The sequence below is a fragment of the Bidens hawaiensis genome, unplaced genomic scaffold (assembly GCF_021521415.1).
Source record: "Bidens hawaiensis isolate Kalapana, Puna unplaced genomic scaffold, B.hawaiensis_p1.1 tig00034782_1, whole genome shotgun sequence".
Taxonomy (NCBI): Eukaryota; Viridiplantae; Streptophyta; class Magnoliopsida; order Asterales; family Asteraceae; genus Bidens; species Bidens hawaiensis.
This window is the reverse complement of record NW_027496050.1, coordinates 54,786-67,173: the sequence shown is the minus strand read 5'-3', so window position 1 is coordinate 67,173 and position 12,388 is coordinate 54,786. Positions and strand designations below refer to the sequence as shown.

Here is a 12,388-nt window from a genome sequence, read left to right as displayed (position 1 = left end):
TACACATGTGTTATGTGTATGTAAAGAAAGATGGGCTTTGGTTTTTGCAATTACCGACATAACACAAATATATATATATATATATCAAATAATTTCTTTTTGGTGCATTCTATTCTGCCGAAAAAGCACACAAGGGTTTGTGTGGTTTTCTTCTTTTGCTACTATCGAAGGCATTAGAGACGAAGCCAGGATAAGTTTTGTTGTGCTCATTCTTTTGGAGTTTTGTGTAGATAAGAGACGTGCCAGAGATCGATTTATTTTTTCATTGGTGATACATTTTACTCGTTTCTTTTGTAGTTTGATTTCATATACTTGAAGATTGTTTGTACTAAGTATATGATGTTTGTGTATGCCTCTAGTTTTATCTAGAGAAGAACTTTGTATTGCTATTATTGGTGATAGTGGATTTGAAGCGGATCTAGTAGTCCCGTGGTTTTTACTCTCGCATTGAGAGGTTTTTCACGCTAAAATTATTGTGTCCTATTTACTTTTAAATTACCCTATTTGTTTGCGTTCTCATTGGTTCATTCGGGTCGAAAAAAAGTTTAGTCAAACGAAGATTAATTCCGCAACTTTTGTTAACCGTTCGTGGCTAGATGGTCGTTTTTCCCGACAGCAACATGGTCGGATAGAAAGTGGACTACATAATCGTGGGGTGCACGGCATACGTGGGGTGTGGCGTCATCCAACTTATCATCCATTGCTATTATAAGTTTATAACCCTCCAAACTCTGATTAATTTCACTTTCACATGAAACTATAGTCATTTAAATTAACATTCTAACCTTAAAAAAATTAATAATCAATGCTTATTGGAATTCATATAATTTAGCATCCCTTTTATCAAGAAAGCAAACAATCTAATCCAACATAAGGTCTCATTAAAAAGATAGAATAAAATATGTTCGTTAATATCTCGGGGCTGTTTGGTAGCTTAATGATCATTAAGAGGTTACCTTTTAATGATTAGTACTTAGTAGCCACTTAATAGTTAAAAGTTAACCAAAAATCTGAATTAATATTTACCTTTTAACCATTCAGACTTAAAACTATCTCTTTTAACCGTTAAGAGATAGCCTCTTAGGTAGTTTCTTAATAACCATTAAAAGGCTACCAAACAGTTAATTATATTTAATTTTCATACAAGAATGTCAAATATTTAACATTTGGCCTCTCAACAACACCACCGTTAATTTATCAGACTCAAGAACTTAGCCAACCCATTTTTGATTAACATGATCGAGGAATCCAAAATTTGCGAAAACAATTGTTATTTTCATATTTTCGACGATGAACAACGGCAAATACAAATACCAGTCATAATTGTTTTATCATAAAGAAAGTGGACCCCATAGTTATTTATTATTTTTTTTATTAAGTTTTTGAATTAATTTTTTATTAAAGGGTATTTGGTTATTTCACACTTATTTAACAAAGTAACTTAACGTCCATCCATTTTTAGAGACCTCGTGAAGTTGATCTAAACCTGTAGTTTTAAACTTCGGTAGTTGGATGCCGTATCATTACCAAATTGCAATATGACCAATCAACATGAAGCATGTGTGAAATTAACTCTATAGTTATAACTACTTTTAATTGCTTTTGTATTTAACAAATTTTTTTTTGAAATTAACTCTATAGTTATAAAGTTTTTCTTAACCAAAAGAACTACCTACTGATACGTTACTAGCTACATGCGTTCGTGAGTTCAAACTACAATTGTTCAAACATGTAGAGTTAAACCAAATCCTGCAAAGTTTATGTTTGTTTGTTTTTACTTAAAAGTTCACACACATGTAATAATTCAAAAGCAATACATAGAAATCAACTAATTTACTTATTTCTCATAGAATGATATTTAGTTATTTTATGTTTTATTACACACAATAAATATATTGTAACAAAGTTCTAATAATTTACAAAAATATTAATAAAGTAAATAATTGATACTTCAAAAGGTACAATATATATAATATGATTATTTGACCATTGTTCCTTGCTCTCCAAGTCAAATTGGTCTACCATCTTTCAATGAATTAAAAATAAGTATGTTAGGATTGTTTATTATAAAATTTTCTTTTTCTATTACACCCAAATACGTGGCCATTAAGGTACCAAGAAGACATTCTTGCATCGTTTTCTATGTAAAAAGCTTTGCAAATTAAATATGACGCGTGAAAACAAGTTGAGATTAAAAGTTCAGTTTTGGTTTAATTTCGACTCATTTTGCTATGTATGTCTAAATCTAGAGCTTTTCTTAGCAATTTTTAAGGCAACTCGAGCATTTTTAATTTCGGTCTGGCCAATAAAAACTTTTAACAAACTAGCCACTTGCAATCACGAGTGCCTTGTCTCGTTCACATTCTTATGTTTCTAGCGGTTATTAGTACATCAAATGCTATATATTACAAATCATGGTATTCTGATGGTTAAATTTTAAGAAATGAAAAATTAAAGAACATTATATAAAACCTCAACAAAAGGACAATAACATTATTGAGATATTTTTGGATAAACAAATTCTATTAAAAGTACACACTATTTAAATATAATCATAGAGAGGCCACCATTACTGTATTTATTTTTTTAGCTAGCACCCCATCAAGAGAATTTTACTTGTTGCCCAAGCAACCGTGATGCTTATATATTTGACAGTTTTTACCCATGTTTTGCAATTGGGTTATTTTGTGTTGCAATAAACTTAGAAGCTATGGCCACAGTTGGTCACGATTTGGCTGAGGTTTACGTATTGAAAAAGCTTCATAAAGAGAAGATGGAAGCCGGAAATAAAAGTGGGGAATGTATTGGTGATGATGAACTTGCAAAGGCCTCGTCGTGCGGTTGGATGTGTTGGAAGGTTAAAAAGGCTCACTCAAGTTTAGATGCGCGATCAACGAATTCTGCACAAAAATCACAACATCCATCTTCAGATAATGTGATAAATAAATAAAAATGATTGAAGAAGTGATTTCAAAAAAATAAATAAATTGAGGGTTTGGCATATCAAGATTTAAGGGGAAAAGACTCATGGTTAACCCTTAAGATCAATATTTGAATGCCTTAAATGGTGTAACTTATGATCAATTATGTACGTATTATGTTTGTTTTAGTTTGAAATATTTGTACACATTACCGATTGTATTTAGCTTACTGTTATATATAAACTATATGTTATCTTTACAAAATTTATAAATGTGGTCTTCCACTCACAAATATTTACATGACAATGGTTGTAAGACAAGTGTTGTGGGGCCGTGATATAGCTATTTTCATGGCCAGCACCATTGTTGCCCCTCTTTTGAACCAATCATTGTTCTTCAAGTCGATTATCACATTTCACCCTACCATAACATACCCAACTTGCTATAAAATGTGAGCCCATTTTGCCAAGTGCATGTCGGAAAATGCACCTTACACCTTTGCCCTTTTCACCCACCGATAACAATTGGTCTAAGAAAAACCATAGTTCTTGTTGCATTTTATTTGACTCGTATACTCATGCTCATGACTATAACTTTTTAAGGACCCTAAATAAGTATTTATACCTAACCAAGTTGTTATTTATGTTGAAAGTAATCGTTTTATTTGAAAATCAACACATAGCAGTAGGTAGTAAGGTTACCAATACACCTCAAAAACTTTAAAACTTATCGCTTAACTACACAAAAATAAAATGTACACCATTATCAATACTTATTTGAATTCATGAAATTTAACACCCCTCAATCTAGATAGCAACAATCTTGAGCATTTACAATGGAACCATCATTCCATCCATATAATTGAATATAAACACACATATATACCCATAAAATTTGTTCGCTATTTAAAAATCACCACCTCTTTCAATTATTTTTGAGCGAATGCTCATCTTGCTTATTTTTTAAATAAATTTACTACACCAAAATTTAAATAAAAAACAATAATAAAAGAACAAAACCATCAAGAAATGCACCAAACGATTAATTATTTTTTTTTTTTTAAAAAAAGGAACTTTAATTTAATTAAAACTAAAACAAATGCATTAAACCGAATTTTAACCCCACCTCTTATGGTGTGATTGTAAAAATGTTGGTATTACTCAACCGAAGACTGAATTCGAGTATGTGAAAAATAAAAAAACTAGTTAAAAGAAAAAAAAAACACAAAAACAAAACCCAATTCTAAAATCTAAATACACACCATGATTAATTACTGCCTTTTTTTGGTGCAAAAGATGAAGATAATAAATAAGAGTCTAAAACGACGACGTAGAGAGTAAAACGGTAACTTAGTGGGACCAATTTAAAATGAATAAAGTAGTCCACCAATTGATTCAGTTACAACGGCTACCTGCTGCAACCCACGTTTCTTTCTTCTCCCAAAAGTTACTCAAACCATACGATCACATTCACCAGTCTATCGATTCATGCTCTGCTGTTATTATTCGAATAACAATAATAATCATTACTCTGATCATCAGGTACATTGTTCTCTCCCATTCCTTCTGTTTCCGCTTTCCAAACCCTATCTTAATTACTTCGTTATTTGTTTTATCTTCCCGATTCATATGTGTTCAGTTTGGTGATATATTGTCATCTACATTACTCAATTTAATCCATTTTTCACCTACCTATCATCTAGGACTGCCAAACGGGTCGGGTCGGGTCAAATTACAAACGGGTTGTTTCGGGTCCGGGTCGGAATGGGTTTCGGGTCAAAACAGTTTTTTTTTCCATTTCTGGAAACATGATTTCATCATTAAAATCGTTGATGTACCTTTTGTTCGGATCAGGACAGAAACCGAAAGAGCCGACAAAAACTGCATCATAATATGATAGTATCATCTAATGATCATATTATGATGCAGTTTGTTTGCTAGGTCTTACTGTCTTAGTTAGAAAAACAGAACAGTTATTGTAAGTTTTTAAAGTTGAGGAATAAATATTTGCCCTTCAGAACTAAAATGCTGACTTTGATTTGGACCGAGGGAGTAAGAATTACAGTTTGACTTTAAGATAAGAAGGAACTGCTAGTTTATCTTTCATATTATTAACTTTAGGAAGATGCTTTTGTATTTGATGAAGAAACTTGGTACAAAATTGTTGAACTGTTAGTTTGGTGAAAAGTGGTCAAAGTATGTAAAAACAGTTAATGAAGAAATTATGGAAGATTTATTTGATAAATAGGTTCATGTGTAAAATAGATGACAGATTTCTGGTTGTAAGTACTGGGCACAAGAATATTTTTTTTGGTTACTTTACAATCACATATAGGTAGGTTTAACTGATAAATAGGTTGATGTGTAAAACAGACTAGAGAGAACTTATTTGGTTGTCATATACCAGCTTTTGGGACCAAAACGCGTCGATGCCTTCTTTTTTTTTTCTAGTAAGATAGAGGTAGGTTTGAACAAAATGATATTATTGTGTTTATAATGTCTGCTGCTAGCATAGTTTTTTTGTAATGTATGTAGAATATTGGACACTTCATGTTGCTAATGCTATTATGTTGTCACAGGTAGTTAAAAAGAGTGAACATGACTGAAAAACTTTATGAAGAGCTAGATGATGCAAAAACTGAAATCGAAAAGTTGAAATCAGAAAATCTCGTGAAAGCCAACCTCTGTGAAAACTTGAAGAAATCAAACAATGATCAACTCAAGAGAATCCAAGAACTCAATCTGAAACTTGAGAAACAAGCTCATGAAGTAGAAGCAAAAGTCGATGAAGTTTATGTTGCAAAGCAGTCATTAGAAGATCTCAAGTGTAAACTAAAAGAAAAAGAGAAAATCATTTTAAGTTTCACTTCTGCAAACGATAAGCTTCGTGCAGAATTTAATTCAAAGCTTAGGGAATGTGAAGATGAGAAACAAATGCTTGTTTCCTCATTAGAGGAAGCAAATGCAAAGATTTTGAACCTCGAGGACCAAAACCGTGCTTTTATGGACAAGATTGAGCTTCTAAAAGAAGGGATTGTATCAGTTTCACAAAAGAAGTGTGCAAGTGAAAGCAAAATGGCTAAAGCTTCGAAACAAATGAGAGAAAGAGGAGATTTGTTTGAAAAGTTGGAAGAAGAAAAAATGAAGCTTGAAGAACAGCTCAAATGGAAGAATGAACAATTCAAGCATTTGGAAGAAGCCCATGAAAAGCTTAAAAACAATCTTCGCGTAAAGAAAAACGAGTGGGATATCGAGAAATCTACATTTTATAATGATATATCCACTTTGGAAACAAAGCTAGATTCTCAAATTACACTTTCAGAAGATCTTAAAACGCAATTAGAGTTGTGTAAACGAGCTCTCGTTCAAGAAGAGGACCGAAGGAAGTGCTTGGAGATTCAAATTTCAGAATCAAATTCAAGCTTTTTGGACACAAAATCCAAACTTCAAGTAATTAAGGAAAAAAATGAAGAACTGGTTCTCAATCTCAAGAAACTAAAAGAATCCCAGATTCAAGAAGCCGGTAATAATTCTTCAATCATAAAGCTTCAAAACAAGATTAAAACTTTGGAGGAGAATAATAATGTCAAAGAAGCCGAATGGACCACTCGATTTGAACAAATGGTTGCAGAATTGAATTGTTGCAGACACGAGTTAGAAAGTAAAGAGACTCGTTTTGATGAGATTAATAATGTCAAAGAAGCCGAATGGACCGCTCGATTTGATCAAATGGCTGCAGAATTGAGTTGTTGCAGACACGAGTTAGAAAGTAAAGAGACTCGTTTTAATGAGATTAATAACATCAAAGAAGCCGAATGGACCGCTCGATTTGAACAAATGGTTGCAGATTTGAATCGTTGCAGACTCGAGTTAGAAAGTAAAGAGACTCGTTTGAAAGAGATTAAAATTTTGGATGAAAATAATATTGTCAAAGAAGCAGAACGGACCGCTCGATTCGAACAAATGGTTGCAGATTTGAATTGTTGCAAAGACGAGTTAGAAAGTAAAGAGACTCGTTTGAATGAATATAACACTCTGGTGTTACAATTAATAATGGAAAAAGAGGAATGTGAAGTCATGATGGTGGCGTTAAAATCCATACTTTTGGAGACCCGATCAAAGATTGATGAGGAAAAACTGTTATTGCATAAACAGATTGACAGTTATAAACATCAACTGGTGCAAACAAAAACCGAGCTGACGAATGTAAATGAAGAACTCGATCAGAGTTATTGTGAAACAAGCGAGGTCGAATTTGAGTTACAAATATGGAAATCGGTTGCTGAAAAGTTAGAACTCGATTTGGAAGTGAACCATCGTATGAGACGGGAGCTAGAAGCTTCACTATTAGCTCAAGTGGAAACCGAAGTCAACCTTAAAGAAGACTTGAAACAAAAAGAAACAAGAATTAATGATCTTGAAGAAGATATCAAACAGTTAGAATCTGAGAGGATTCATGAGTATGAAGTCAACCTTAAAGAAGACTTGAAACAAAAAGAAACAAGAATTAATGATCTTGAAGAAGATATCAAACAGTTAGAATCTGAGAGGATTCATGAGTATGAAGTCAACCTTAAAGAAGACTTGAAACAAAAAGAAACAAGAATTAATGATCTTGAAGAAGATATCAAACAGTTAGAATCTGAGAGGATTCATGAGTATGAAAAACAAAATCTTGACCAGCAGCAAGTTATAAGTTCTTTAGAGCAAGAATTTAATGACTCAACCGCTTCGTTTTCATCTCAACTTGCAAAAATGCAAGCAGAGATGAATATGTTTCATAAAACTTGGGATAAGATGATAACAACAATGGTGATTAAGGAGATAGAAGTACAAGAAAAGGGTTTGATGATTAAAGAACTCGAAAAGGATTTAGAAGCCCGCGTTCGGTTTGTTAAAAAATGTATGTGAGTCAAGAAACTGTCACTAGAAAATGAGAAGTTGATGAGTATTATTGATGGCGCGTCTGAGTGGATAAATAAGTTATCACGTGAAGACGGGCAAGTGATGGGTGCTTTAAGGAGTATAATGTCGGGTTTCGATGATAATCGTGGTGGTGGAAGTGCGGGTTCGGAGTTGACCGATCGGTTTGACCCGGTGAAAGAGAACAAGAACAATGTGTATCAGTCTTCTTCCAAAAGGAATATGGTGGAAAATAGTGTTGATGAGAGGTCACCATTAAGAACTATGAATGGTAAATGAGGCTGTTTAGTCATGTTTCTGTAGTTTGAACACGATATGTGACTTGTATGAATAATCAATTTGTTGAAATGACATAAACCAAAGATTTTTATGTTTGGTTTGATTTCTTAATGTAAGTTTTATATTTTTTCTGTATATGTTATTATCATTAACTAATTTATATAACTGTGTTTATTTTTTATATAAATATCTTTAAAAGGTTTGGTCACATGCAATATATGAATCCAAATTTATGATGCCAGCCAAACCACCCAATTTTGTTATTGTTTCTTGCCAAACAGGTTATTAATTTCTTATCACAATTGTATAATTCTTCTGATTTTGCAATCCATAAATCAACCACAGGTTATTAATTTCTAAATTTTGTACATTTAGTTTCTCAATTTGCTTGTTGTTTACATAATTCTGTAACCATATGTAAATGGAATCATCTATTACAGGTTCTTGATGAATAATTTGTCCACAATCCTGAATTTTATTTAAAAAAATATTGTCCTAGGGTTTGGACCGTGTTTAATGGTGACTGCAATGCAAATTACTGTTGCTGAATGTTTGTAATTGAAATCTCATCAAATGTTGGCTATGACTGGTTCTTTGAATTTTAACCCCAAATTGGGAATTTACAAGAATCAGTTGTACATGAAGCAGTTTCAGGTACAAAATATGTTTAATTTGAATCATTTCCTCATTTATATTAATATTTATTTACCATTTATAGAAAAATTACATAGGCTTGGAACACCTAATGAAAGTCGAATGACTTTAGAGAGGGAGAAAAAAAACTGACTTTATGAACACCTGAGAAACTTGGTTACTATTAGTTGAATTTTCTCTAATTTGTATTGTGTTGGTTTGAACTGATATCTTTCGCAGAATGTTACGTGTACTCGACAGGGCTTGATTGAAAGCGACAAATTGCATATATTACCTGCCAGTCTCTCATCAGTTGCTTCTGTATGTTCCTCTCTGGCTGAGAATAATAAAATATCTCACTTGTTAATGTTTATATTATTTGGTGTGTGCATTATATTTATGAACTTCATAAACTTCTTGCAGAAAAAAGATTCCTTGGGTATCAATCTTTCGGTTCGATCACATCAACCATTGAGCACCGCTCCTAGTCGATTTAATCTACTTAAGTGCAATTGTTCACTTAATCCAATCCAAGATTTTGGGACTTCTGTTGTCAAAAATGTTGCGTTTGCCTTATCAAGGTGATCATTAATCAATCTTGTTTAAACAAAATTTTTTGATTAATCTGACTGAAAATATGTAAAAAAAATGACATTAAAACTTACTGCAGTGGTTTTAAAGATAGACCTATTATACTGAAGCTACTGCCAACAGTGAGTATTGTAGTGTTTGCTGTGTGGGGTCTCGGGCCATTAATGCGCCAAACCAGAAACGCTTGTCTTCATGTTTGTGCCTTTCTGGTTATTTCAATATTTAATTTTTAATACTTATGCTTAAAGTTTGTATTTTACATTTTTCAGAAGAGTGACAGGAGTTGGAGAAAGAGTAATACACATTATGTTATGAGTTCTTATCTTCAACCGTTGCTGCTATGGACCGGAGCCATACTTATCTGCAGGTAGTTCCTGAATATTCAGGCACGATATGGAAGTCGATACTTTTTATTGTTTCGTTAAAAGAATCTTGTTTTTGTGCAGAGCTTTGGATCCAGTTGTCCTGCCATCAGAAGCTAGCCAGATGGTTAAGAATCGGCTTTTAACGTTTGTGAAATCATTATCGACCGTGCTTGCACTTGCTTACTGTTTGTCCAGGTGAATATCTGTTTCTTTCTTTGTCAGTTTGTCTAATCGAAATTGATTATCTTGATTTGTTAGTAATTGTAAGTTTCCTTGTCATAAGTTTTAATTTTAATTGTTTAAATCATTAATGCAGCGCAATTCAACAAACACAAACCTTTTTCATGGAGACCAGTGACGGTGCCGATACCAGAAATGTATGTTCCACAGTTATGATTTTTATGAGACTAATATCTTTCTGTTCGTTAAATTTAAAAATTTTGTTATAGATGGTAATCATGACCTATTTTCTAAGTAATGGCTCAATTTTAGCAATGTATATGGGTTCATTTGGTCACACCTCAAATTAGTCAACGGGTCAACTCAAATGGGGGGGGGGGGTGTTTAATTACTTAATTTTGTATGAATTTGTTTCTAAAACGACTCATCATCAAAACTTCATTTTGGCCAAACAAATTGTAACCCAAACCAAATTAATACTTTTTTAAAGGGGTCTGTTTTGACCCGAAGTCCTGAACCAAATTGATACTTTTTAAAACGGCCCGTTTTGACCGAACCAAATTGATACTTTTTTAAAACGGCCCGTTTTGACCCGAACCAAATTGATACTTTTTTAATACGTTCTGTTTTGACCCCAACTCATTTTTGCTCACCCGAACCCGTTTTGACCAGCAACCCGAACTTGGCCAGTTTGCCACGCCTAATATTTGTTGTGTTGACAGATGGGATTCCAATTTGCTGGTAAAGCAGTTTACACTGCAGTGTGGGTTGCTGCTGTATCACTTTTCATGGAGTTGCTAGGTTTTTCTACCCAGAAATGGCTAACCGCAGGTGGTCTCGGGACTGTGTTGTTAACGCTTGCGGGCCGTGAGGTGTATATACGTTTGTATGTATATATCATGCAACTATTAGTTTACAATCCCAGTTGATGTTCTTTTATCTATATAGATATTCACAAACTTTCTTTCAAGTGCCATGATTCATGCAACCCGTCCGTTTGTGGTCAATGAGTGGATCCAAGCAAAGATAGAAAGCGATGAAGTTTCTGGAATTGTAGAGGTTTGTTGACTTTTTCTTCATGGTCAACACGATTTGTTCTATAAACGTTTCTTCTGATGCGTATTTCATATTTTTCATGTTCAGCATGTTGGGTGGTGGTCACCTACAATTATAAGAGGTGAAGACGGTGAAGCGATTCATATTCCAAACCACAAGTTTACTATGAATGTAGTGAGAAATGTGACTCAGAAGACTCATTGGCGCATTAAAACTCATCTAGCTATCAGTCATTTAGATGTCAATAAGATTAATGCAAGTACACGAATATTCATCATTTAGTATGCCATTTATACATATATATTTTTAAAATTTTATGGCTTGTTAATTGTTATATGTACAGATTATCGTAGCTGATATGAGAAAAGTATTGGCAAAAAATCCTCAAGTAGAACAACAAAGATTGCATAGGAGGGTTTTCCTTGAAAACGTTGACCCCGAAAATCAGTCCCTTTTGGTTGGTTTCACTTCATGCATGTTCAGCTTACTTATTAAGATTATACGGATTCGGTTTATGATTTATGTTATGCAGATTTTCGTGTCATGCTTTGTGAAAACTTCTCATTTTGAGGAGTACTTATGTGTGAAGGTAAGATAGCTTTTGGAACTTTAGTTCAAAAATATATATTTTTTTTCTTATTATATTTTTAACCTTTTTATATATATGAAAGCAGGAAGCTATCTTATTGGATCTTTTAAGAGTAATAAGTCATCACCGGGCTCGACTCGCAACACCAATCCGTACAATTCAAAAGACGTATAACGACTCAGATTTGGACAGCTTCCCCTTTGCAGATTCAGTCTTCACTCGCGGTAGAGCGCCCTCAAACCGTCCCTTGTTATTAATCGAACCTGATTACAAAGTCAACGGAGAAGAAAAGTCAAAAGGTCAAAACAAAAAGTCTTCAACAAAGTCAAACAACAAGTCTTCATCAGACTCTAAAACCAAAGATACTAAAATAACTTCTGATACAAAAGTTAAGAAACCATTAAAACCTGAGACCAGTAGAAGAGATGAGAATACGGATGATGAAAAACCGAAAGCGGTTGGAAATGTGGAAGAAAATATTGTTCTTGGTGTTGCTTTGGATGGGTCAAAAAGAACTCTTCCTATTGAAGAGGGAGTGGATACTGCTTCCGCTCAAGTTAAGGAAATGTCCAAAAGTGTGACAGAAAAAGGAGCACTGTCATCGGACAAGAAAGACGGAAATACCCTTGGCTCCACGACCACCGATAAGTAAAGTAGCCCCTCGAGTTGTCGGGAAAATTGGTTTTTGGTTGATATTGGCATATTGCATGCCCTTTGTTTAACACATGTACATAGTACAAAGGTAAACCATTGTTTGGATTGCATGATAGTGAATAGTGATCACAGATTAGTAGCATAGTATATACACATTGGATGATTCATTTGTCAAATAAATTAATTTACTGTTTGCTG

At 33.4% G+C, this 12,388-nt stretch overlaps 1 protein-coding gene and 1 pseudogene across 1 annotated transcript; both read left to right on the top strand.

The window, feature by feature from the left end:
* Positions 1-5,282: 5,282 nt before the first annotated feature.
* Positions 5,283-8,198, top strand: LOC143586716 (uncharacterized; annotated as a pseudogene).
* Positions 8,199-8,617: 419 nt separating this feature from the next.
* Positions 8,618-12,296, top strand: LOC143586715 (mechanosensitive ion channel protein 2, chloroplastic-like). Its single transcript, XM_077068194.1, has 13 exons — positions 8,618-8,776; positions 8,996-9,076; positions 9,179-9,336; positions 9,426-9,540; positions 9,616-9,713; positions 9,793-9,906; positions 10,028-10,088; positions 10,614-10,763; positions 10,840-10,950; positions 11,035-11,202; positions 11,291-11,404; positions 11,480-11,536; positions 11,622-12,296. Exons 1-13 carry the CDS (start codon positions 8,696-8,698, stop codon positions 12,186-12,188), a joined length of 1,875 nt encoding a protein of 624 aa, XP_076924309.1. The 5' UTR covers positions 8,618-8,695; the 3' UTR covers positions 12,189-12,296.
* The last annotated feature ends 92 nt before the right edge of the window (positions 12,297-12,388 follow it).

Bases quoted from the DNA above. Each gene is read 5' to 3' on its own strand.
- LOC143586715 (XM_077068194.1), top strand. From the start codon at position 8,696: ATGTTGGCTATGACTGGTTCTTTGAATTTTAACCCCAAATTGGGAATT. The intron at 8,777-8,995 runs GTACAAAATATG...TATCTTTCGCAG, and splicing joins TGTACATGAAGCAGTTTCAG to AATGTTACGTGTACTCGACA. The intron at 11,405-11,479 runs GTTGGTTTCACT...TATGTTATGCAG, and splicing joins CCGAAAATCAGTCCCTTTTG to ATTTTCGTGTCATGCTTTGT.